The 25,960-nt window shown below is 53.4% G+C and overlaps 1 protein-coding gene across 1 annotated transcript in view; it reads left to right on the top strand.

Moving 5' to 3' along the window:
• PTPRS (protein tyrosine phosphatase receptor type S) overlaps nt 1–25,960 on the top strand; it is a 108,823-nt gene that overhangs the window by 49,102 nt on the left and 33,761 nt on the right. Inside the window, exons 7-13 of the mRNA XM_074274560.1 lie at nt 9,521–9,790; nt 11,688–12,269; nt 12,545–12,678; nt 13,214–13,358; nt 19,625–19,930; nt 20,997–21,190; nt 21,444–21,470. Coding sequence (XP_074130661.1) covers nt 9,521–9,790; nt 11,688–12,269; nt 12,545–12,678; nt 13,214–13,358; nt 19,625–19,930; nt 20,997–21,190; nt 21,444–21,470 — 1,658 coding nt within the window. The remainder of the gene's footprint in view (nt 1–9,520; nt 9,791–11,687; nt 12,270–12,544; nt 12,679–13,213; nt 13,359–19,624; nt 19,931–20,996; nt 21,191–21,443; nt 21,471–25,960) is intronic.

The following is a 25,960-nucleotide window of genomic DNA, read 5'->3' as shown; positions in this document are numbered from 1 at the left end:
TATCTCCTCTCTGTCTCTCTCTCTGTGTGTGTGTCTCTCTCTCTCTTTCTCTCTCTCTTTCTCTCTCTCTCTCTCTCTCTCTCTCTCTCTCTCTCTCTCTCTCTCTCTCTCTCTCTCTCTCTCCTCTCTCTCTCTCTCTCTCTTCCCTCCTCTCTCTTTCCTTTTCCCCCCTTTTTCCTCCTCTCTATCCAGTCCCAGGTTGCTGATATTTTCACAGCCCCCATCTCCACCCTCTCCATCCCTTCTGCTTTATACCCCATCCCTTTACCATCCAACACCCCTAGAGAAGCTGGCAGAGCTTCCTCCCAGAGTCCCCCCAGGCTGGTGCTATATTACCTGTGACTTCTTTGGGAATACCAACTGAGCTTGTGAGCCCTTGACAACATCTGCACTGCAGAGAAGGCCGACTCAGCTGGCTTCTGCCATACATCCGTCCTTCCCCTTTCCTAGGCCTTAGATGAGGGGGACCCCTTATAGACAGAACACAGGAAAGCCTCCCCCTCAGCTGTGGGACTCCTGGGCTAAGACTCAGAGGTAATCAGAGGGATTGGAAGCTGCTTCCAGGACACCCATGAGGCTGAATTCAATTTTCACAGAATTTGAGGATTGGAAAGCTGCTCAGTGGCCATCTCATCCAAGAGCTGTCCCCGAGAGAGAAGGGAGTCACATAGTCTGACTTCATGTCCCCAAAAGCACAGTGGGCATGGGCTCCCCGGAGAAGTAAGAGAGAGGTCTCTGAGGCGCAGGAAAATTAAATGTCACTCGCCACATATTTTACTAGCGGGGACTCCTGCTCAGGAACAGGTTGGATTAGCGGGCTGCACAGATTCCTTCCCAGTCTGAGGTTCTGTGTCCTTCCAAGTGAGTGGCTAATCTCTAGATTGGGGATTCCTCTAAGTCAGTGTCTCCAGGGCTAGGGAATCCAGTCGTTCCTCCCTGTGCACAGGCCAGGAGGCTCCAGAGTAGCCCTGGCTCCCAGCAAGTGTCAGGCTGAGAAAAGGGAAGACTCCTGGCAGATCTTAAATGGACTTCACCCATCTTCCCTCTCCCCAGTCCCATAGCAGGACCATAACATAGTGGAAAGAACATTGAATGCTGTCAGCTTTAGATCCTAACTAGTCCATTTGTTTATCCCTTGTGTCACTTAATATAAGTCACTTTCCCAATCTGACCTGATTTTCTGTCTGTGAAATTAGAAGAGAGTGGCCTAAATAATCTCCAAAGTCCTGTCCAACTCCAGAGCCTACGATTCGATAACTTGGCTCTGTGGTTGGTTTTCCAGGGGGAAGGGGGCACTATAAGGGGTGTAAGAAGGCAAACAGTAGGAGCTTAACTGTGCAGGGAAGGACTTCTAAGAAGGGAATCCCCACTGCGCCTCATTGTTTCCTTCCAAGGAGGTCTTGGAGTAATAGTTGGGGCAGGACAGGCTGCTTGTATTCCTCCAAGCCTGTGGTTCCCATTCTTCAACTATGTTGTTAAATAAGTGAAGGAAAATAGTGAATAGTGAAAATAAAGCCAGAATTTCTCTCCATCCAGCTTCACAGAGCCCCCTTGAAATCAATTTATGGACCTCAGGTTAAGAATCTCTGGATGGATTAGTTAAAAGAGTTCTAGACTTCAGCTTTTAGCTGTGTGTCTTTGCACAGTTCAGGCCTTCTCTGACCCTCAGGCTCTCCATCTATAAAATAAATAGATTTGAGTAAATTAATTCTAAGGTCCTTTTAAGTTTTGTCAGTCTGCCAGCATGACATGTAGAGGAGACAGTAAAGACACTTGGGCCACTGAGAGTTGAGAGAACTTGTAGCAAGACAGGGGGGGGAAGTTGGAGACAAAGGAAGCAGTTATGGAGAGTCTTAAGTGTCTGCAGGAGAAAACACAGAGAAGTGGCCGCCTATTGTGTGGGTCTTGAATATTAGCCAAAATTTAGATCCGATATCACAAGAAAGGGACAGCCAGGTGGTGCAGTGGACAGAGCACCAAGCTTGCAGTCAGGAGGGCCTGGATTCAATATGCCTCAGACACTTAGCTGTGTGACCCTGGGCAAGTCACTTCCCATGTCTGCCTCAGTTTCCTCATCTGTAAAATGAGCTGGAGAAGAAAATAACGATGTCCTCCAATATCTGCTAAGAAAACCCTAAAAAAAAATCATGAGTCAGAGAAGTCAGCAATAGGGAGTCAGCACAGGCTAGGGACTGTCCAGACCTCGAGAGACCCGGCTCTTCCCTGGTGCCCAGCAAGGAGAACCGGGACTTCTTTTCAGCTGAAAATCGCTCCTGTTGCTCCCTCAGCTCAGAACCACAGATAGAATGGTAGGGAAGGACCGACAACCATTCTCCTCTATCCGGAAAATTACTTGGGCTTTCTGGGTCCTCATCCCTTAGGTCTCCTTAACCTTCCTCCAACCCACCCCCAACCCTCACTCCCAAGTGAGTGAGCTCCAAGCCAAGGAGACAGTCAGGGGCAGAGCTAGCTTGCCCTCTCCTGCTTCTCTGTGTGTGTGTGTGTCTCTCTCTCTCTCTTCTTCTCCCTCTTCCTCTCTTCCTCTCCCTCTCTCTCTTCCCCCCTCCGTCTCTCTCTCTCCCTCCTTCTTTCGCTCTGTCTCTCTCTGTCTCTCTCTCTCTGAATATCTCTCTGTCTCTCTCTGAATATCTCTCTCTGTCTCTGTCTCTTTCTCTTTCTTTCTCTCTCCCTTGTCCCTCACACCTCAGGATCCTCTCTGCTTCCTGCCCCAGCCCCTCTTGCACCATCTGTGTACCTGCGGGATTTCTCAAGAGCACACACAATGACCCAGGCTCCCACAGGAACACTGCGCTGGCCTGACTGGGACTCTCTTGCCTGCCTGTATCTCATACCTTGCACTGCTGTCTCTCTGTTTTAGGAGGGGGAGGGGAGGGAATTAGATTACACCTTGTCAGAATCAAAGCGAACCCCCCCCCCAGATGCCCACATCTGGTCTTCAGCTGTGCGGGAGTGAGGTGGATTGGGGTTCAATTAGGAGTGAACTTCTCTGGATCTCTCTTGTTTTAAACCAAAAAACATATTTTTACAAAAACTAACCAACCAAGGGAAGCCATTTCCAGTGTTGGGAACTGCCCAGACAGCAGAGCTTTTAAAGGCCGTCACCCCCAGCACTTGGGGCAGGTTAAGAAGCACCTGCCACCACATCCCCCTCCACCCAGTTGCTGATGAGGCAGGACCCATCTGTTCTGACTTTGAATCTGGGTGGGAGATAGCTGGGGGAGTGGGTGGGCCAGGGACAAATGGGAAAAAAGGGGCCAGGGGCCAGAGGCCCTCGGGGGGCTCCTGTGGGGCGAGGTGGGGAGAGAGGCCCAAAGTCAGAACGCTGGGTCCGGTCTCAGATGTGGGCCTGAGAAAGGGCGGGCCCGGGCGTGGCAGTGGGGGCCATGGGCCCCTGCAGCCCAGCCCGACAGGTGTAATCTAAGCTTCACTAATACTCTAGAGGCTGTCCATCACCTCGTGTCCATGCTCCTTCCCCCATCTTCATTTTGGGGTCAGATGGAGCAGCTCCTCTCTCCCCAAAATGGCCAGTACTGTCCGCCTTCTCACCCCATTGGAGCAGAGGCTTGCTGAATGTTGAGATGTTAACACTGATTTCGTTCCTAGTGCTTCAACCAAATCACTTCACCTTTTGATTTCTCCTCCCCCTCCCCAAACCCTCACCCCTCCTCCCTTGCCCCCTCCTTCTCCCCCGCCCCTTTTTGGTCTGGTTTGGTTTCCTCGCTCTTCCTTTTTTGGGGGGTCTCTTCCTATTGCTTTGACCGGTTTTGAGTTGGTTTTCATGTGAATCGGGGTTTGAAGCGGCAGGTTCTCTCACCACCACCTCCTCCCCCTTTCCGGCCCACCTCCTGCCCTCCTTCACCCCAGTGGGTTCCCCCACCGGGACGCTGGCTAATGGGTGAAGGATTGGAAAAGCCGGAGCCAGCCGGATCCCTCCCCGGGAGCATGCTGAGGACAGAGGCTGGTGTTGCCAAATTAACCCGCCTGGACCCTCCAGTCAGGTCGGTAACCGTGGGGGTGGTTCCTGCGGGACCCTCCCGGCCTCGTGGGCCCCACACCCACCTTCCTCTCTAACCCACATCCTCAATTTCTGCAGCTGGGGGCAATGACGTTGGGTGGGTCAGTGAGGGGTTGAGCCTAAACTTGGCAGAACACAGCCTCGGCCACCCCACCACCCCCTTTTCCTGGGACCCCTCCATTGGCTCAGCAGCCTCCAGCCAGACATTTCCTGGGGGTAAGGGATCAAGGATCCTCCTTGGAGCCTCTGCCTAACCAGGTCTCAGAGTGACCCCCGGAAGAGCCGAGGGGAGGCAGCCCCGTGCCTGGGCCAGGGACTCCTTCCAGCCACACTGGGCGAAGGCCCCAACAGCAAGCCTTGTGTGCAGGGTCTGGGTGACTGCCCCCGGTTTGTCCGATGGCTTTGGTTCCCACTGGGCTCTAGGCCCTTCAGAACCTCCATTGGCCAAGTAGTGAAGGCTTTGCCCACCACCTTCCAGAAGCCTTTGCGGTTTCTGGACTTTAATGTGTAGCTTAAGATACAATGAAACGCATCAGGAGAGAAAGCTGAGCAGAGACCATGGGGGCTCACGGGGCTGAGTGGATCGGGCCCCCCACGTGGCTCTCCTGCTCGCCACTCGTTCTGCCGCATCTTCATCAGTCAGCAAACCTGGGGGAAGATAGCCTAGGTGCTCTCAGTTCTAGTCTTCTCTGTTCTGAGTCAGGGTTCTTAATCTTTTTTGGTGTCCTGGATCCCTTTGTCTGTTAGTCTAGAAATACCCTTCTCAGAAAAATGTTTTTAAACTCATAAAATAAAATACATGGGTCAAAAGCCAGAGACCAGTTATTTCAAAATAGTTATCAATTTTTTAATTTAATAATTAAAAATAATTTTAAATTTTAATAAAAAATAAAAATTTTATTTAAAAATTCATAGACCACATGAAACCCATTTATAGACCCCTTAAGGGTTTTTCTGGACCCCCAGTTACCATCTCTGAGAAGGAGGAAGAGGGAAAGAGAAAAAAAAAATTTACAGGATAATTTTGCTGTATATTTAAAAGGAATAGCAACTTGTACATAGGAGATTTGGAGTTTCATGTGCAATCAATCATATTTTATCGTATTATATAATGGAAATGCTAGTTTTGTTCATAAATAAGATAAAATACAAAAGAAAGAAAGAAAGAATCTTTGTTTTGAGGGATCCTTTCATGCTATATTTGAAAATAAAGGCTGGCTGTTCCCTGTTAGCTTTGTGACCCTTTGGCTCACAGGGCAAAGCGGGATCATTTTTAAAGCCCTCTTTGGCTGTGCTGACGGCTTCTGATGAGAACCACTGTATAAGGCAGCCGTTCGTTTGAGAGCAGATGTTTCCACCAAGGCATGGGCTCAGGCCTACCCAAGAGCCATAGGACCTCCCTGTTTGCACTTAACCGATGGTCCCACTGTCTGCTCAGGTTTCTGAACTGGGCCAAAATGGGACTCACCCTGTGCCATAGGGAGGAGCTCTCTGCTGGCTCCTTTCAGCCCCCTCCAGCCACTGTAGCTCCCATGTCTTAGTCCTGCCCTCCAAAGTCTAGTCAAAGGTCCTGGTCCAGGGTTGGCTGAATTCCTATCCTTGGGTGCCTTTATTTTGACCACTGGCCCCTTCCATGGCCCTCTCTGTCCTACCCCATCCTACCTCCCTAAGGACAATAGTGAATTGCACTTTACTAAATTGGGTGCTTTTCCTTTATCTTTCAGATTCAAAACAAAAAACAAAAAAAACATAGTGGAGACATTTGAATTTAAGAGTCTTGGGCTCTAATCCCAGCTTTGCCATTCACTGTGACTTTTAAGAAAGTCCATTTTCTGAGCCTCGGTTTCCCCATCTGTAAAATTAGAGGAATATACTAGGTGATCTCTAAGTTTCTTTTCTTCTGGCTTTAATTCATAGGATCCATGTACCACCTTCCTCCCTAGAGATGGAGTAAGGATCAATTGTGGATAACAGAGCCACCCAGATAGAGGGTTTTGAGGGATACTCTGAGGCCTGGACTGGTTTGCCCAGTTTTTTCTCCAGGAAGATCCTCCCTGTCCTATGACCCTATGGCCCCAAGCACTAAGGCCAGCTTGAAAGCTACAGTTTTCTAATTCCTCCATCTCAATTGCCTCTTCTCATTCAGTAGGGGAGTTTCTCTCCCAGAGGCAGCCTCCCATTTTTGCCTGGCCCCTCCAGTCCTAGAGTCACAGATGGAAAAGGGTGCTTTCTGGGGTCCCAAAAGGAAGCCCAAGGAAATTGGTCCCTGCTAGCCTGTCATTCTAGGCCTTCCTCGTCCCTGGAGGTGGCGGGCCCACGGCCAGCCCGGGGTCTAGGTTTGCGTTCTGCCAGGGGGGCCCCCTCCCCAGGGAAACAGGAGTCCTTTTCCTTTCAGACCCCGATTTTCAGCACCCACACACCCATCCGATATGCTTTCTCTTAGTTTTTTTTTTTTTAGTCAATTCTGTTTTTTGTCTTTGATTAATTAATCCTCAGTTTGAATTTCCTGTCGTGTCTGTTTCCATGACAACTCAGCGTTCGCATCCCACCTGCTGGTGTTTGTATGTTGCTGTGGATGCTCTCTGCTGACTGGATCCCGTCCAGTGGCTTTCCCTTCATTTCTCTCCTCCATGGCCCCCGGCTCTCCTCCAGAAAGTCACACATGTCCTTTCCGCACCGCATCCTCCCCCAGCCCCCTTCACTGCCCCGACACCTCCACTCCGTCTGCATGTCCTTCTCTTGGGTTCCATTTAAACTTTCTCTCCATCTTGTCTCCGGTGTGACTCTGGGCTTTCGCAGGACTCTGTTTTCTGAAACGTTGGTAGCTTCCTGCCCAGCGGGGCTTCCTGGGCCTTCTCCTCTCCTTCCCGCCGGGACTTTTGTCCACCTGGGGCCCTAGGCCTCCCATCCCCTGGTCATGCAATCAGTGGCTATAGGCCCTTCCCCATGGCTCCTCCTCAAGGCATGAGGAACCTCAGGAGCCGAGGTGGGGAAGCTCCAGCTGCTCAGCCAAGAGCTCCTGCTGGTGACCCATGCGCACCCCCTCCCTGGAGCCAGACAGGAACTTCCTGAACCCCCAACCCCCTCTCTCAAGAGCGAGACAGAAGATAGGAGCCTCCCACTGTATGATCTGTGAGCCTTTGACATTGACTCCTACAGAAGCCGCCCCAAAGGCCCTTCCTTTACCCCTCCTCTGCCAGGAGGTAGACCTCATCTGGTCCATCCCCTGCCTTTGGGTGGGATTGCATTCAAGCCTCTACCCAAGATATAAATACTGGAGGAGCAGCAGGACCACTGGCCACTAACTGGCTGGGAATCTTTGGGTAAAATCTTGAGTTCCCTGGCCTTCGTAAATACACACAAAATGACAGCGATCAGACCTCAGCTGCCCGAGCCTGACCTGGGTGGGGAAAGGAAGGGTCTGTGATCTTCCTCTAGCTCTTCTGATGATAATGCTCAAGGACCTCATGGAGGAGGCAGTCCAGACTCCACTCTTCCCACATTATGGATGAGAAAGCTTAGGGCCTGGAGAGGCCGGATGATTTGGCTCTGACGGGGACTCTAGCCCACGCCTCCCGACTGAGCCCTCCCTGCTCCGCCAGGCTGCCGGCTCCAGGGATAGCCCTCCTCCTTGGCTGCCTACTTAGCAAGCCTCCCCAGGGAGCGAGGATTCTTCCACCAAATTTACCCTGGATCTTCTGTGCGGCAGCTTAAGCCTCGCCCTGGGAGAAGAGCTTTTTACAGCTCCCGGGTTCCCAAGAGGGTTTGGACCAACCTGGTAGAGTGAAAAGAGTCAGAAGGCCTGAGTTTGAATCCCAGCTCTGCTACAGGGCCTCCAGCAAGCCTGCGCCTCTCTCAGGACCCAGGTTTTGCCATCTGTAAATTGAGGGAGTCTGTCTTGTAAAATTCTCTCCCACTTAAATCAAAATCCCACCATTCTTTACCTCTCACAAAAAAAGTCCCTGTGGGGTACTGGACAGAGGGTAGGCTTCTCCGTCAGGACGCCCAAAGGAGGGAGCTGCCACCTTCAGAAAACAGAGACCCCGAAACCCACCCTCCGCCTTCATGTTCTACTGGGTAAGGTCCGAAGGCTGCATCCACTTCTCAGCTAAGGAGATGCATAGAACATGTCACTGTCTTCTCAACGTCCAAAGTCCATCACCTTTGTTTATGATTATGATTATTCTTCTCTTTATTATTATTATTATTATTAATTATTCTATTTATTATTCCGCCAGGGCTGTGATGTGACAATGTGACATGCCACATTGTCTCACATCAGCTAGAATAAGAGTATGCAGCATTGAAGTGGGTTCCCCCTCCCCTCCCCTTCTCTCTTCTCTTTCCTGCTCTCTTTTTCTCTGTCTATCTTTTCCGTCTCCAGTTCCCACCTGGGCATATGCTAGTGGCCCCCGAGATTTCTTCCTCTGCATTTTTATCTCTCTCCCTCTCTTCTGTTTGTATCTCTCTCTCTTTTTCTCTCTCTTTGCCCCTCCCTATGTCTCTGTCTCTGTCTGTCTCTCTTTCTCGACCTATTTTGCATGATGTTTGTGATTCTGAAAGCTGCATCTATCGATGGAACCTTGTCAGATCTTCAAGAGGCTTTGTTAGGGTTTCTATACCCGAAAACCACAAAAATTTCATTAGAGTTTCTCATCTTTTCCTCTCGGTCCCCGGGTGAGGTTGGGGGGAAGGGTCAGGGCAGGCTCCCTTAAGATTGCCAGCACCTTCCCAGGAACAGAAGAGCCAGATATGATCGACATCCTCACAGCCAGCCTTTTCATTTACTTAATGCTGAGAGAACAAACATAACCTTGAGATTCCTGCCTCCATTTCCCTCTTTATCTTGGCCAGGAAACCTTTGGTTCCCAGGGGCTAGGATGATGAACCTTCCCCCTCCTGTGCACAAGAGTACACACATGCGCGCGCATGCACACACACCTCTTAAGCCACAAGTTCCTCAGGGCTCCCCCAGACTCTCTGGAGGTATTAGTTTGAACTCAGTAGGCCCATTGCCCAAGTCAGGAGTAGAGAGAGAATTAACATCACCCACATGCCAGAACCCAAGGAGAACTGTCTGTTTTAGGGAGAGGGAAGCCGGATCTGTCAGTAAAGATGAGAAACGACTGATAAATTTTTGTGTCACTATCTGTGCTGTGATGGGTCTACCCTTGATCAATGGAGCCCTGTTGCTATGAAATATCGCTTTGTGTCTATGATATATATATATATATATTGTTTGTGAAGTATATTATTTTGATATTATTATTTATTTGTGTTTAATTTTTGTTCCTTTAATTTTTTTTTGTTTTGTTTTTTAAAAAACTCAAGGGGGGGAGGAAAGAGCCCATTTTGTATTGAAATTGTTTTCCCCTGTTTTTTTTTCTTTCCTTCTTTCTTTCTTTTCCTTTCTGTTCTTTTTTTTGTTTTGTTTTCCTGTTTCCTCCCCTTTGTGCATCTGGCCCCACTCCCCCCGATCCCCAGTACGCCGCGTGGCCCCCCGTTTCTCCATCCTGCCCGTCAGCCACGAGATCATGCCTGGAGGCAACGTCAACATCACCTGTGTAGCCGTGGGCTCCCCCATGCCCTATGTCAAGTGGATGCAGGGGGCTGAGGACCTGACCCCCGAGGATGACATGCCTGTTGGGCGTAATGTCCTGGAACTCACTGATGTCAAAGACTCGGCCAACTATACGTGCGTGGCCATGTCCAGCCTGGGCGTCATCGAGGCTGTGGCACAGATCACGGTGAAGTGTAAGTGGCCAGTGGGGCCCCCTCCAGACCAGAGTTAGCCCCTGGCCCGCTGCCCCACTTCTCCTTCAGCTTCAGCTTCCACTTCCACATACAAAAATGGTTGATTGGAAACCATAGAAGGGCTCCCTCTCTGGGATCTCTAAGCCCCAGCAAGGTTAACCTAATTACTAAGTGGTCCAGGCTCCCCTCCCTCCTTCCACCATTTTGGCCAGCCTGGAAAGCCCTGAGTCCTTTTCAACTTAAGTATGTATTAAGCATCTACTGGGTGCTGCAAGCAGCCCAATGGCTTAAATAAGGCTGTCAACCTCACTGAGGTTTCAGTCATTTGGGCCTATGGCTTATTCACCCATTCTGCCATGTATGCTTTCAGAGGAGCCAGACACAAAAGGCTGGGTAAGGGCTGATGGGAGGGGAGGGAGAAGGCCCACAAAAGGCAGGAAATGGGGGGGGAAGATCAAGGACTGGGACACAAAGCAGGCGGGAAGCAACAGGCGGGCCTGAAAGCAGGGCCAGGGGACAAGAGCAGGACAGCAGCAGCAGGCGGGCCTGAAAGCAGGGCCAGGGGACAAGAGCAGGACAGCAGCAGCAGGCGGGCCTGAAAGCAGGGCCAGGGGACACAGAGCAGGACAGCAGCAGCAGGTGGGCCTGAAAGCAGGGCCAGGGGACAAGAACAGGATGGCAATAGCAGGTGGGCCTGAAAGCAGGGCCGGGGGACAAGAGTAGGACAGCAGCAGCAGGTGGGCCTGAAAGCAGGGCCAGGGGACAAGAACAGGATGGCAATAGCAGGTGGGCCTGAAAGCAGGGCCGGGGGACAAGAGTAGGACAGCAGCAGCAGGCGGGCCTCAGAGCAGAACGGCAGCAGCAGGCAGGCCTGAAAGCAGGCCTGGGACACAGAGCAGGACAGCAGCAGCAGGCGGGCCTGAAAGCAGGGCCAGGGGACAGAGAGCAGGACAGCAGCAGCAGGTGGGCCTGAAAGCAGGGCCAGGGGACAAGAACAGGATGGCAATAGCAGGTGGGCCTGAAAGCAGGGCTGGGGGACAAGAGTAGGACAGCAGCAGCAGGTGGGCCTGAAAGCAGGGCCAGGGGACAAGAACAGGATGGCAATAGCAGGTGGGCCTGAAAGCAGGGCCGGGGGACAAGAGTAGGACAGCAGCAGCAGGCGGGCCTCAGAGCAGAACGGCAGCAGCAGGCAGGCCTGAAAGCAGGCCTGGGACACAGAGCAGGACAGCAGCAGCAGGCGGGCCTGAAAGCAGGGCCAGGGGACATAGAGCAGGACAGCAGCAGCAGGCGGGCCTGAAAGCAGGGCCGGGGGACAAGAGCAGGACAGCAGCAGCAGGCGGGCCTGAAAGCAGGGCCAGGGGACAAGAGCAGGACAGCAGCAGCAGGCGGGCCTGAAAGCAGGGCCGGGGGACAAGAGCAGGACAGCAGCAGCAGGTGGGCCTGAAAGCAGGGCCGGGGGACAAGAGCAGGACAGCAGCAGCAGGTGGGCCTGAAAGCAGGGCCGGGGGACAAGAGTAGGACAGCAGCAGCAGGCGGGCCTCAGAGCAGAACGGCAGCAGCAGGCAGGCCTGAAAGCAGGCCTGGGACACAGAGCAGGACAGCAGCAGCAGGCAGGCCTGAAAGCAGGGCCAGGGGACAAGAGTAGGACAGCAGCAGCAGGCGGGCCTCAGAGCAGAACAGCAGCAGCAGGCAGGCCTGAAAGCAGGCCTGGGACACAGAGCAGGACAGCAGCAGCAGGCGGGCCTGAAAGCAGGGCTGGGGCTGGCTCACAGAGGAGGCTCTTTGGGGTAGGAAAGGGATGTCATCAGGTATTGCTCTTTCCCGGGCCCCCCTTCTGCTTTGTGCAGAGTGGACACAGGCCAGGCTGGTTGACTGATTGATCTCTCCTGCCCCCCAGCCCTCCCCAAGGCCCCCGGAACCCCAGTAGTGACTGAGAACACAGCCACCAGCATCACCATCACCTGGGACTCGGGCAACCCCGACCCCGTGTCCTATTATGTCATTGAGTACAAGTCTAAGAGCCAGGACGGCCCTTACCAGATCAAGGAGGACATCACCACGACCCGCTACAGTATTGGGGGCCTCAGCCCCAACTCGGAGTACGAGATCTGGGTGTCAGCTGTCAATACCATCGGGCAGGGCCCCCCCAGTGAGTCGGTGGTGACCCGCACTGGGGAGCAGGCCCCCGCCAGCGCACCACGCAATGTGCAGGGCCGCATGCTCAGCGCCACCACCATGATCATCCAGTGGGAGGAGCCCGTGGAGCCCAATGGCCTGATCCGGGGCTACCGAGTCTACTACACCATGGAGCCTGACCACCCCGTGGGGAACTGGCAGAAGCACAACGTGGATGACAGTCTCCTGACTACTGTGGGAAGTCTGTTGGAGGATGAGACCTACACCGTCCGAGTCCTAGCCTTCACCTCTGTGGGGGACGGACCCCTCTCGGACCCTATCCAGGTCAAAACGCAGCAAGGAGGTAAGTCTCTGGCCAAAGAGTCGCACCCCCCCCCCCACTGTCTCCTTCCTCCCATCATCCCCAATGGGATGGCCCGCACCTGGATCTGGAGTCATATCTGGGCACAGATCACATTTAGCCAGCCTGGGAGCTGGGCCCCCTAGGGGTCCATGGGGCCCTGCCCTCTTCAAAGCTGTGGATGCTGGGGGGGGGGAGTTTGAACGGGGGCCTCTTCCTCCATTCTTGTCTTTTTTTTCTCATCTTCCCTCACCTTCTGATTGTCTGTGGCTTGCCAGTGCCCGGACAGCCCATGAACTTCCGGGCAGAAGCCAAGTCTGAGACCAGCATCAGCCTGACCTGGAGCGCCCCCCGGCAAGAGAGTATAGTGATGTATGAGCTGCTCTACCGGGAAGGAGACCATGGCAAAGAGGTAGACCCCCTGGAGGGTGGGGAGTTGGGGGCGATGGGAGAAGTGAGTGGGGACATCACTGCAGCGAATCTGATCCCTTAGAGCTGGCTCCCCAGGCTTTCACTCTCACACTTTGTCTTCTTCCTCTCCTCTCTCCTCTCTCTCTGCCTTCTCTCTCCTTTCTTCCTTTCTCATTCACTCTTTCCTTGTCTTCCTCTCTTTCTTCCATTTCTTCCTTTTTCTTTCATTCTCTCCCTTTTCTCTCTCCTTCCTTCCCCTTTCTCTCTTCCTCTCCCTTTTTCTTTTCCCCTCTCCCATCTTCCCTACTTCCTCCCTCCTTCTCGACCTTTCTCCCCCCTTCCTCTTCTTAACCCCCTTCCTTTCTCCTCTACCCCTTTCCTTTTTTCTCTCTTTCTCTTTTCTTGACCTCCTTATCCCTCTCCTTTCTCCCTGATCTTTCCTTCCTCATATTTCCCTCTCTCCTCATCTCCTCCCTCCTTCCCCACTCTCCCATTCTCCCCCTTCCCTTATTTCCCTATGCCCTCTGTAATCCTAGGTAGGGAAAAACTTTGGCCCTACAACCTGGTTCGTGGTGGAGGACCTGAAGCCCAACACGGAGTACACCTTTCGCCTGGCAGCCCGCTCTGCACAAGGCCTGGGGGCCTTCACCTCGGAGGTCAGGCAGCGCACTCTCCAGTCTAGTAGGTGTCTCTCCTGTCCCAGCCCTACTGTGAGGGAGGGGAGCCAGGCAGGGCCCCCCTCCCAGTCCCACTACACCTACCCCCCCAAGCTCATGGGGAGAGGAGGAAGGACGGACCAGTCGTCAAAGCCAGAGGGTAGCGCACAGAGTGGGCTGGGGGGAGGGCATCACGACAGAGGCCCCCTATCCCCCTGCCCTCTAAGTCCCCGCTCTGTCCAGCTCCTGAGCCTGGAAATGTGGCGAACACTCTCCCAACCAACAGTTGGCATGGGAATCGCTACACCTAGCTCTGGTCTTCCTTTCCCATCAACCTTAGCAAGCCCTTTGTCTTGGGGGCTTTATTTTTCCCATCTGCAAAATGGGAGATGGTGAAGGGGAGTGTGGGGAAGAAGTTGGTGGAGTCCCCTCTAGTTCTGTGGCTCTGAGATGCGTCCCGAGGGAGGGTGGGACCGACACGGAACGGAGCCCCATAGCACTGGGACTTGGCGGGACTGGTCCACAGCCCATGTCCGGCCCCTGGTCCTCCTGTCGCCACTAAGGGATTTGGAAGCCTGAGGCAGCCCAGGGTCATGGAGCAATCCCTGAGTTTGAAGTCTCTGATTTGCCGTTGCTTGTTAACAGCTGCATAACCTTGGGCTCCGGCCAGAGCTGGTGTCTGGGCAGGGGGGGACCCTCAGCTTCCAGTGAGGGCAGTCCAGCTATTTAGTTTAAGAGATTCTGGGCCATTGTCTTGTATCTAGTACCACCTTACTGCACAAGAGGGTCCCTTCTCCTATCTCCCCTCAGCCTAGGGGGTAACCTCGTAGGCCCTGGGCAACAAGCTCGGGTACAGATAGGCAGCTCTGGCCACAGCCCTGCTCTCCCCTGGGACCTGGCTCCATAACCCTGCTGGTGGGGAGGGGGCGCGCCATTGGGCAGGACTGTCAGCGAGCATTTATTCAGCAGCCATTGTGTACCGGACACTGTCACTACTCTAGCATCACTGAGTGAGTGCAGTGAGGTTTGCAAAACATTGTCCGTGCAGTATCTCAGTGGATCCCCACGATGGCCCTGTGAGGGCGGTGCTCTGAGTATCTCCATTTCACAAGATGATCTGCAGGTTCACACAGCATGCTCACACAAATGATACCATCCCTGTTCTCCAGAAGCTTGCAGTGGAGAAGAGACCCCCCCCCCACGCACACACACATAGTAGTTTAGGAAGAGAAAGACCAGCCTCTCAGAGCGCTGGGACGCTCCAGGAAGCTGGTATGCTTTAGTGCCAAGGTTGCATGGAAGGGGCAGCCCAGAGTGAGAGAGAATAAACACTTCCTAGTGAAACATAAACTAAAAAGGGGAGGAGGGACTCAGGACTTGGTCCAGTTCCAGGCTTGAGATAGCCTGGGTCAGTGGAGGAGCTCTCAATTGGGAGTAAGCAGCTTCCCCTCTGCGTTCTTGGTCCTGTCCCAGCCAGAGCCAGCCTCAGGGGCTGGGGCAGAGACCATGTAGCCCTGAGAGGCTGGCTCCAACTCCCTAAAACTGGGAGCAAAGCGGGGAGATGGCACCTGGCTCTAGGGGGCAGCGCCACGCTTGGGGCAGAAGGCCTGGGCCCAGTTTTTCCTTCTGCAGATGTGCTTGCTGGCTTCTCAGCTGGCTGGCCAATGTAGAAGCCCACATGGGATAAGTCCCAAGTTCAAATCCAGCTTAGGTGATTCCTAAGCTGTGTGGGTCTGGCCAAATCACTGAGCTTCAGAGGGTAACAAAAGCACCACCTCCTGGGGCTGTTCTGAGATCCAAGTGAGATAATGCCTACAAAAGTCCTTTGCCAGCATTAAAGCCTTGTACAAATGCTAGCTATCATCACGTGACTGTCATCATTATCGACCCCGCTGGGTCCTCTCCCCAGCTCCTTCAGCTTCCATCCGCCCCTGCCCCCCACACTTGCTTTCTGCTCCCCACTTTCCCCCCTCCTCGCTCAGCCCTTATACCCCCGCTTGGCAGAGGGTGTGGCTATCCTTCCTAAGCCATCTTCTCCCTGCCTCCCCCCAATCTCTCCGTCGTACAATTCGACCCCCCACACACATCCTTTCCTTCCGTTAAATCCATTAAACTAAAGGTAAAGTATCTCCTGTCTTTCTGGAATTTTTAAACCCTTCAAGTACCAGAGACACATTCGTAGTCACCAGCGCCGACCTCCCGTGCCTGGGTCTGCACCTGCAGGGCTGGGACCTTCTTGCTGACCAGGCCGTCCTGGGCTGAGTCGTTGCAGGGGGGGTCGGGGAAGCAGTGAGGGGTCCGTTGGCGCCCGGCTCATGGGAGCCCGGAGGAGATGGAGCCGCTGGCGCCCAGTGTCCGGGGGTGCTCCAGGCTTGTTCTCCAGCCCCATAGCCCCGAGATGGGGTTTCCTTCCCTCTCCTCCCCTGTCTCCTCCCCTCCCCCTTCTCCCCCAGCCGATTCCTGGAGCCTCATAGGATGCGCCGAGTCTATGGTACTTAAAGGTTTAAAAACGTGGTTCCGTCCGAGGTCAGTAAGGGCCATCCTTGTGGCTTGGGCAGTCAACTTTGAACCTGTAAAAGATGCATTTCAGGTGAGTACGGGCTGGGCTCAAGCAGATTCACAAATACAGCTCACCCTGCGTGCACCCTCTCCTCACACCCTCCCCTGGGTGAGTGGGGATTCAGGCCCCAAGGAGGTGCAGTAGAATGCACAGACATCCAGCTTCCATCCCCAGGTCTGCCACTTCCTAGCAGAGTGAGAACTGGATTCCCAAATGGCCTGTGTGACCCTGAGCTTCTCATTTTCCCTAGTCTCTAAAAGGAAGGGGCTGCCAGATCTTTGATGCTACAGTTTTAAACAGGCCCCTTCCTATCTGAGCCTCAGTTTCTCCATCTGTAAAATGAGGGGAGCTGTATAAGATATGCTCTTAAGTCCCTTCCCAAATCCTTCACTCTGTGACCTTGAGCAAGCCCCTTCCCCTCTCTCTGAGCCTCAGTTTCTCCATCTGTAAAAGGTGAGGGACTGTGCTAGATGTTCCCTGCCAATTCTAAAGTCTTAGGAAACGCAGAAATAGCTTGTCTGCATCAGGGAGCTGACCACCGAGCCCCAGCAGGTCCATTCCCCAGCAAGTCGCGCAGGTTGGGCTGGGTTGTGAAGGAAACTGGCAATGCCCTGAGCTCCCCCCAGGAAGTAGCTTCAGCCTGCTTGGCACTTGGGGTCCATTTCTGAGCAGCTAACTATCCGTTCTGTCCTGTGGGGCCCCCGGTCGATGGGGCAGGGCAGGAAGGGAGGAAGATTCCCCTTTCTCCTTCCTCTCCCTCCCCAGTCCCACCCTGACGCAGCACCCATGATTAGCAGAAGGAGGCCAGGCCCTGAGTGGAAGGCCCTGCTCTCTGGGTTGGGGGATGAGGCTGGGCCCTCCTGGATCAGAGCGGGTGAGTGAGTGGGTCCAAGGAAAGGCCACAGTGAGTCTGAGGACAGGAAAGCCAGGCATGTCACAGTGGGGCTGAGCCCCCTTAGGCTCGGATGGCAAGGGTAGGTTGAGGCCAGACCTTCTCTGCAGTGGGTTTCTGAAAAAAACCACAAACCAAAAATCAACAGCCTCCATGCTTCCCCAGACATGGGAGGACCCCACGCTGGTACATGCGCCCCCATGGAGCCAGAGAGGTGGGCCATCTGGAAGGCTAGAGGCTTGTCGCCCTGGCAGGCCCCTTCCTCTCTGTCCTGTAAAATAAATGGCCTTGAGCTTGCCTCACACTGTCCAAGGCTCATGGACATGAAGGGCAAAAGCCCCCCACCCCAGCACTCCCCAAGGGAATCTTGCTGTCTCAGAACTCCAAGGGACTGCATCTCCACCCCTCCACTTGTGAGTGGGTCACAGACTCCTGAGGATGGGGAGCTCACCACCTGCCAACACAGTCCGTTCCCCCCTGGGAAGTTCTCCTTATTAGGAAGCTTCCTTTCCCTGTGTAGACATCAAGCCTCTATCCCACTTCTCCCTTACCATGCCCCATCTGCCCAGCGGGCCAAGCCCAGGGCCTGTGTCCCTCCTTTGGGCCTTTCACACTCTCATCTCCGGTTCCCGATGCCCAGCAGAGATAGTGAAGCTCGGCCCCAAGCAGAGCTCAGCCTCGAGCCATGCGGCCTCCAGAGACCCATCACGAGCCCGGTCTGGCCTCCTAGCTCAGTTTCTGTCCTTCCCTCGTAAGAAAGTCTTTATAAATTAGCAGTTGAAGAGTGGAAGGTACGTACCCAGACTGGGAGTTTTCTGGAAGGCGCTCGTTCTATCTGTCCGTCTTTCTTTCTTTATTACAATTATGATTATTATTGCCATTGTCTGTTTTATTATGATTTGGTTTTTTTTTCCTCTTTTTAGCTCAATCCTTCATTTCCTCAAACACTTTGGTTTGTTTCCATCTGCCACAGTTCCTTGAATTTGTTCTTGAGTTTCTTTGGTTGCTTTTGGTTGGGATTACTAGCCAGGAGTTTGGGGAGATAGAAGAAGAATCCCAGATTTTTTATTCTGATCAAATCTGGATAAAACAAAACAAAACAAAACAAAAAAAAAAAAAAAAAAAAAACCCTCTACTTCTAAATGTGTCCTTCAGGCAAAGTGGAAGAAAGGTTCTAAGTGTCCTGCTTCAGGCAGCACTGAAGAAGAGTTCTAGATATCTAGCTTCAAGCAAAGCCAGGAAATCCTAAGAGATATCTTGCTTCAAGGGAGCAGAGAAAGCAGTCTAGGCGTCTTGCTGCAGGCAAATCTCAAAAGATCTCACTTTGCTCATATTTGGGGAAGGTACATACACCTCCCTTTGGGTGCTACTTAAATAAACATGTCATTCCATGCTAGGATGACAAAGGTTTCCAAGTGTGTTCCATGTGAAGCTTGAAAAAGATTCTAGATGCCTCAAAATACGTAAGGCTGAGAAGGAATTCTAGGTATCTTATTCCAAGCAAAGCTAGAGAAGGCATCTTGTAGGCATTTCCCTCGTGATAAAACAGGGCTTCTACTAAGTCACTTCCAACAAAGTTGGAGAGGGGTTCTAGGTCCTTGCTAAAGACAAATCTTACGAGTTTTAAGTTTTATTCCAAGCAAGACTTGAGAGGAGTATTAGTTGACATTCCAGAAAAGATTCTAAATGTATTGCTCTAGGGGAAGCTAGAAGTTTAAGTTGGCTCATTTTTGTGAAGAGATCTGAGTATATAGCATTTCAGCAAAACTGTGAAAGGATTTAGGGTATTTTACCCTAGACAAAACTAATGAAATAATTCTAAAATTCTTCATCTGAAGCTGGGAAAAGATTCTGAATATCTCACTCTAAGACTAAGTAATGGGGTTAGAGATTTCAGGTATAGATCACGTAGTTCCTCAGATTGAAGAAGAGTTCTAGGTATGTCATTCCAGATGCCTTCCTCCAAACAAAATTGAAAAAGCCTCTTTCTAAGAGACATTGGGAACTATCTTAAGTATCTCGTTCTAGGCAAGGCTGGAAAAGCCAAAATGCCTTTTATGTTAGGTTAAGGAAAGTTCTAAGCATTTCACCATATGCAAGACTTGAAGTTGGGTTCTAAGCTCCCAGGAAACCAGAGAAGATTCATAGCTGGGTATCTCCACAAAAACGTGGAGAATTCCAGGTTTCTCCCTTCATGTGAGGACTTGGAGGCTTTCTGGGTATTTCATTCCACGTGAAGCCCCAAAGAAATCAGAGGTCTTTCTTCAGGTGAGACTAGGGGTGGAGCCCCCAAGTCTCACTCCAGATGGGCTAGAGAAAGATTCTGGATATCCTCTTCCATGTGAGGTTCTCAATCAGTTTCTCCGAGGTCTAAGATGGGAGACAGCAGGAGTCCTTTTGACCAGCTCAGAGGCATCCCCCTTGTGTTCCCTCCTTGGAGCGTTATTTCTCCAGTCCTGTGGAGGAAGGCTCTGTCCGGTCTGCCTTTCCCAGGCCTCGGGCCCAGAACCCGGAGTCCTTCCTCAGAGGGAGACAAAACTCTTGGCTAGCATCCCGTGTCCTCTTCCAGATTTCGGTTTGGCCCCTCGAGCAGAGCTGGTGTCGTTTCTGACCCTCCGCCCGGGGTCCATTCCACTGCATCTGGGCTTTTCATTTCAGAGCTGAGTTTGTTTATTTTGTTCCACACGCATTTTATTTCATTTTGGGTTTGTTTTATTTCTGTTTGTTTTGTTATCATCTTCTTTTTTTTTTTTATCTTTCCCATCTTTTGTTTCCCCCTTCCCTTGCCCCCTCCCTTCCCTCCCTCCCCTTCCCCCCCACAATTCTCCCCCTTCAATAGAACCGTCCGCCCCCCCTCAAGACGTAAAATGCGTCAGCACCAGATCCACGGCCATTCTGGTAAGTTGGCGCCCGCCGCCCGCCGAGAGCCAAAATGGTGACCTAGCGGGCTACAGTGTGCGCTACCGAGCCCTGGACTCTGAGGACCCGCACCCCCGGGAGGTGAAGCAGATCCCCCCCAGCACCACACAGATCCTCCTGGAGTCCCTGGAGAAGTGGACTGAGTACCGCATCACCGCGGTGGCCCACACGGCCGTGGGACCAGGGCCCGAGAGCTCGCCCATCATCATCCGCACCGACGAAGACGGTGAGCATCCCCGGGGCCCGGGGGGGGGGGGGGGGGGGGGGAGGGGGGCGGCTGCCGTGCCCTGCTGCCCCTCAGGAGACCCGGTCCTCGGCCAGGGTCAGGGCTTTCTCCCAGCAGGCACCCAGGCACTGCCACAGGGGGAAACCAGAATGTAAGTAACCGGGGAGGGACAGGCCCCCGCCCATTTCTGAAGGCCTGGACTTGCAGAATGACCGGAGCAGTCAGCTCCCCTCTGCCCCTCAGGCTCCAGCCCTCACCCCCACATGTGTTTTTAAAGTTTTAATGTGATCCAGAGCAGCCCCCTCTTTAGGCCCCATTTTCACCTCTGTAAAATGAGGGGGTCGGGCCGGTCCCTTTTATGTAATAACACTTCATATTATACTCCGCATGACCCCCTAACGGTCTGCGACTGGGAAGAGCCCGCATTGAGAGTACAGAGGCCAGGAGCCGTCCTGGCTTGCCCCTCTGCCCCCACTCTGCCTCAGTTCCCCAGTCTGTCAGGCTGGTTCCACAGCCGTCCGTGCCCTAGGGTGACGGCACTGAGGAGAGTGTGCTGGGGGGGGGGGGGGGAAGGGCGGGGCTTGGCCGGCTTTTCCCCAGGACCAGGCTGCCCTGCGGGCATCCTTGATGCTCCAGGGGACCGGCCCGGCCAGTCCCGGGCCTGAGAGGGCCCCTTCCAGGCCCCATCCACGGCCCAGGGAGGCGACTGTGCAGACTGAGCCCCTCAGGGACACCCCGGCCTCCTCCGGGTCCGGATTCCGCCCCTCCCTCCGAGCTCCAGCAGGGGAGGCCACAGCTTAGCTTAGCTGCAGAGCCCCAGCCTTTCCCGGGCGGGAGGAGGCGCCTCACGCGAGCTCTGCCCACTCCGAGGTGCTGCCACGGTGGGCAGGGTCAGCTGGGGGGAGGGGCGTTCGGTGTCCGAGCCCCCGCCCTGCCCTCGCCCGAGCCGCGGGGAACCCTACGCTCTCGGAGGCTCCCTGCAGGTGTTGGCCCGAGGGTTTGGCCGGTGTTAACCGTGGACCCCGCCCCCTCCCCTCCCCCTTCCCCTGTCTCCCTGTGCCTCTAGTGCCCAGTGCGCCCCCTCGGAAGGTGGAGGTGGAGGTGCTGAACTCCACAGCCATCAAAGTGCTGTGGCGCTCGCCTGTCCCCAGCCGGCAGCACGGACAGATCCGAGGTTACCAGGTCCATTACGTCCGTATGGAGAATGGCGAGGCCAAGGGACTGCCCCAGATCAAAGACGTCATGCTGGCCGATGCCCAGGTGGGTGGGCGGAGCGGGCGGGGGCGGGGACACCCCAAACCCCGCCTCCGGCCCCGCCCCGAGCCGGCCCCGCCGCGGCCTCTCGACCCGCTCCGGGTCTCCCGTCTGTGGGCTCCTCTCTGTCGCCTCATCCCCCGGCCTCGGCCCCGCCTCCTGCCGGGAGCCTCTGGCGCCTCCCTCTCTGCTCCTCGCCCCTCTGGCCGCCCTGCCTTCTTGTAGTCTCACCTTCACTCCTCTCTCCTTCTCTGCCCAGTGGGAAACAGATGATACCGCTGAATACGTGAGTACCGCCGCCTCCTGTGCCATCCCCGCCTGCCGTGCCGTGCCGTGCCCCCCCTGCACGCCTCCTCGCACGCCTCCCGCCCTCTCCCGCACCCGGCAGGGCTTCCTCCCCGACCCCGCCCGGGCTTAGAGGACAGGGCGACATCCCGAGGGGCGCCACGGGCACGCGGCCGCAGGGCTGTCCGTCTTCCCCTCGGGGCGTCAGGGTCTCCCGCCCTGTGGCGAGGAGAAGAGGGGCTTGGGAACAGGAACACTTGGTGGAGGCCCAGCTCTTTCCCCCTCCTGGCGCGGGCAAGGTGCTGCCTTCCGGAAGTGCATTTTTCTCTTCTGTGAAATGGGGTGCTCGGCCCACCCAATGGGCTCTGAGGGCTGCCGGCCCAGGTTCTAAGGACCTTCTCCGCTCTGATCTCCCGGGTTCTAAAGGCCCTCCCAGCTCTGACCTCCTGGGTTCTAAGGACCTTCTCCGCTCTGATCTCCCGGGTTCTAAAGGCCCTCCCAGCTCTGACCTCCTGGGTTCTAAGGACCTTCTCCGCTCTGACTCCTGGGTTCTAAGGGCCCTCCCAGCTCTGACTCCTGGGTTCTAAGGGCCTTCCCAGCTCTGACTCCTGGGTTCTAAGGGCCCTCCCAGCTCTGACTCCTGGGTTCTAAGGGCCCTCCCAGCTGACAGTCTGAACTCTATGCTCTAAGATTCCTTCTCATTCTGACATCTGAAGACTCAGGGTCCCATGGTCCTCATCCTGTGCTAGGAAGCCGGGGGGAAGAAGATAGTGCTATCTTTGTTCCTGGGATGCTGGGCCCCACAGCTTTGAGGCAGGCGGTGTGCCCGTTTTGGAGAGGGACACTGAGGACCAGGGAGAGGGTGTGTCTCAGCAATAGCTTGCCTTACTCTGGAACTTGAGTTTTTTCCTCCCAATGCTTTCGGGTGATTGGTGTATGAGATGCTGCATCCAGCATACACAGGAAAACAGAGGCCTGGGGTCCTGCAGAGCCTCCTGGCCTGTGCTGGAAGGCAGGCTTCCTTCCTCTAGTCCAACTGCTTTCCACGATGGTGGGAGAAGTCCTGGGCTCAGGCCCAAGAACTTCATCATGTCGTTGAGACAAGTATCTCCTGGCAGCAAGATCCCACTTCAAGATCAGGGTTCAGATCCAGATCCTCCCATTTGTTACCTGAGCATTTGGGGCATATTACTCCTTTTTTCCTCTCGGTGGATACAGCACTGGCCATGAAGTCAGACCCAAGTTCAAATGCCTCCTCAGACACTTACCTGATGACTGTGGATAAATCAAGCCTCAGTTTCCCTTCTGTAAAATGAGGATGATAACGGCACCTCCCCAAAGTGGTTATAAGGATCAGCTGAGATCAGTGATGCTTGTACGAGTCCCAAAGTATTCAGTAAATGTCAGCGGCTAACATCCTTGTTATCATCATTGTCTAGGAGATCTCAGACAACTCTGAGCTCCATCACCTTTGCTTACAAGCCAGGAAGTGTGATGTGACCACGTTGGCCAGAGAGGCAGCTCGTGTCACTGCCCCAGACTTCTTCCAGTAACTGAATTTTGGGATTGGGGGATTTCAAACTGACAGAATGCTCTGAGATCATCTTGTGCAGTACTCCCCTCCTCCCCCTCCCCACCATTTTACAGGTGAAGCTGAAGCCTCCCCCATGCCCCAGCATCTTGTTATAGCTAGAGAAGCTGAGCCCATAGTCAGGCTGAGATCTGAGCGTTTTGAGCCCAGCCCAACACCCCTACAACAGGATGTCTCGTGTGGTCCGCTGGGGTCAGAAGGCAGGAAGGGCCTCAGAGTGGGGGGCAGGAAACCTGGATTCTAATCCTCACCTAGCAACTGATCACAAACAGGCCTCTTGCCTCATCTGAACAATAAACCATTGGTCCGGATGCTCTCCAGAGTTCCACGGTCCCCTGCCCTCATGCCATCTCAAGCCCCATCTCACTCCCAGGGTGGCAGAGTCCTAGGAGGGAAAGTGCTTCAGCAGTCAGAAAACTTCCTACACACAGGGCACTGGGAGAGAAGCCCCTTGCCCTCACCAACCGCAGGCTCTCTTCCTGTCAAAGGTCCGAGTCCTAAGGCATTCCAGCTCTGACACTCTCTATTTCTTGTGAACCTAGAACTGATTCAACCTCATTTCCTACAGAGGGAAAAAGCAGAACCTGGGGGTAGCCCTCAGTAACATCTCCAAGTCCTCACTGCCTAATTTCTTCTGCCCAGAAAGAGCCCCCACTCAGACCTTCTTGTGGCTGGATACTTTTCTCCCAGTTAATGGGCTGCTCTGGTGGGAGAGAAAAGAGAGGGGTGGGATGTTGCATGACCAGGAGGCTGGAGGAGGAGGAGGAAGCCCAGTCCTTTGAGACTCTGGGGGGAATCCCTGCCGTGTGTACTATTCCCTGACCCTCATCTCATGCAATTCCCATCTTCCATGTTTGATATAAGGCAGACATCTTCAAACAGGATACCCAGATGTCCATAACTCCTGAGTACTGGCCTGGGTGTGTGTGTGTGTGTGTGCGCGCGTGCGCGTGCGTGCACGGTACAAGAGGACATCCAAATGTGTGCACACTCAGGCTGCTGGAGCCCAGGGGTCCCTGTTTAGTCCAGTTATGTGCAGAACCAGTTCTAGTTACACATGACTAGTTATTCTAGTTCGTTTTTCTGGTTGTATATATAGTTATTTTAGTTAGTTTATCTAGTTGCCCAGAGCACCGAGAGGTTAATGACTTTCCCAGGATTACTTGTCCACCCAGTCTCTCCTCCAAAGACCAGACTCTGACCATACAGAGAAAATCAGACGGTAGTTTGGAACAGGACCTCAGTTTCCCCAGGAGTAAAATGGAAGAGTTGGAAGGTCTCTTTGGGTCCTTCTAATTCTAGGGGTCTGTGCTCATGTAAGATAGGAGTATTTCCCTGGAATCTGGGACTGCCAAGAGTCTGGGGAGGGCAGTCATGGTCCCTGAAGACAGGAGCAAGGGGGTCAGGGGCCTGAGGGGGTATCTCAGCCAGGACCACATCTCTGAGGCAATTCGAGTCTGTCTGTACCCCAGCCCTGAGCCTTTTTCTTCTTGCTCCCCATAAACAGGAGGCTGTGTACAGAGAAGGTCCACCTGGCTTCTGTGTCCAGAGTGTGTGTATAAAGGACCATCCACGTGGGTGTTTGAGGCTGTCAGGAGATAGCCGTACTTGAAAGGAATCCATTCAGACTGTAACATTTGTGAAGCACTTGCTCAGTATAGCCCTGGGCTGAGAGTCACTAGGAGGGCGGAGCAGAGCCTAAGGGAGCCTGCTCTCTTCGGGGAAATTGAGAGCAGCGGAAAGGCCATCAAACCTATGGTCAGCCTGGGTCTTGAATCAAATCCCAGGGCAACCCTGGCCCCAGCCTCCAGAGACAGGCAGGAGAGTTGTAAAGAGCACTTCCCACCAGCAGTCTGTGAGATGTTGGTTCTTGTTGACCATACACCTGGGGGACCGGGAATAAGAGACGAGCATGAGGGAGGGAAGGCTCCTCGAAGCCGGCACAAGCAGCCCTCATTCTGCAAGATTTTAGGGAAGGCCTCCAGAGAACACGATCTCCTATAAGACCTTGATTTGCACTCCTCTGACACATATTCTTTGTGTGTCGTTATTCGTTTAGTTATATGCATATCCTAGTTACATACATAACGTCTAGTTATATTCATATAGATATAACTAGTTGTTTTAGTTCAATTGTGTACATAACTAGCTATAGTTAGGTATTCTGGTTATATACCTAACTAGTTCTAGTTATTCTAGTTATATCCATAACTGGTTGTTCTAGTTATATTTGCAACTGGTTCTAATTATATACATAACTAGTTCTAGTTACTCTGGTTATACTACATACTCTAGTTAGTTTTTCTTGTTGCCCAGAACACTGAGAGGTTAATGACTCTCCTAGAATTACTCAGCCATCAAGGCTAGACTTAAATCTGGTCTTTTTGGCTCCAGTGCCAGCTCCATCATGCTACATTTTTTCTCTATTATCCTCATCCTTTCTTTTATTCCTGGAAGAGAAAGCATTTGATCTGAAAGAAGATGTAGTCCTCTGATAGGTAGAGATGGAAAAGAGATAATTTTAGACCAAGCAGACAGTGTGAGTAACGGCAAGAAAGGAGAGGAATTTGTGGAGAAAGTGATTTTTTTTTTTAAAATCTTGCTATACTGTAGGACACAGAGCAGAAAGCAGGACTTGGGTAGGTGTGGCTGCAGTAGTGGGGCAGGGGCAGATAGCCAGCTGAGAAGATGGAGCTTTAGCCTGTAGGCAATTGGAAGCCACTGAAGGAAGCTCTGAAGGCAGCGAGTCCCTCTGGGGCCTGAGCCAGAATAATTCCCCTCTGTAACATAATTGACAAGTAGGAGAGTGGGGGTGGTCATCTAATCTTTGCTTGAAGATATCCAGGGAGAGTAGACCCTACTTTGGTACAGCTCTTTTAGGAAGTTTCTCCTCCTCTCCA

The sequence above is a fragment of the Sminthopsis crassicaudata genome, chromosome 1 (genome assembly GCF_048593235.1).
Source record: "Sminthopsis crassicaudata isolate SCR6 chromosome 1, ASM4859323v1, whole genome shotgun sequence".
NCBI classification, from domain to species: Eukaryota; Metazoa; Chordata; class Mammalia; order Dasyuromorphia; family Dasyuridae; genus Sminthopsis; species Sminthopsis crassicaudata.
This window is presented reverse-complemented; position numbering and strand designations above follow the sequence as displayed.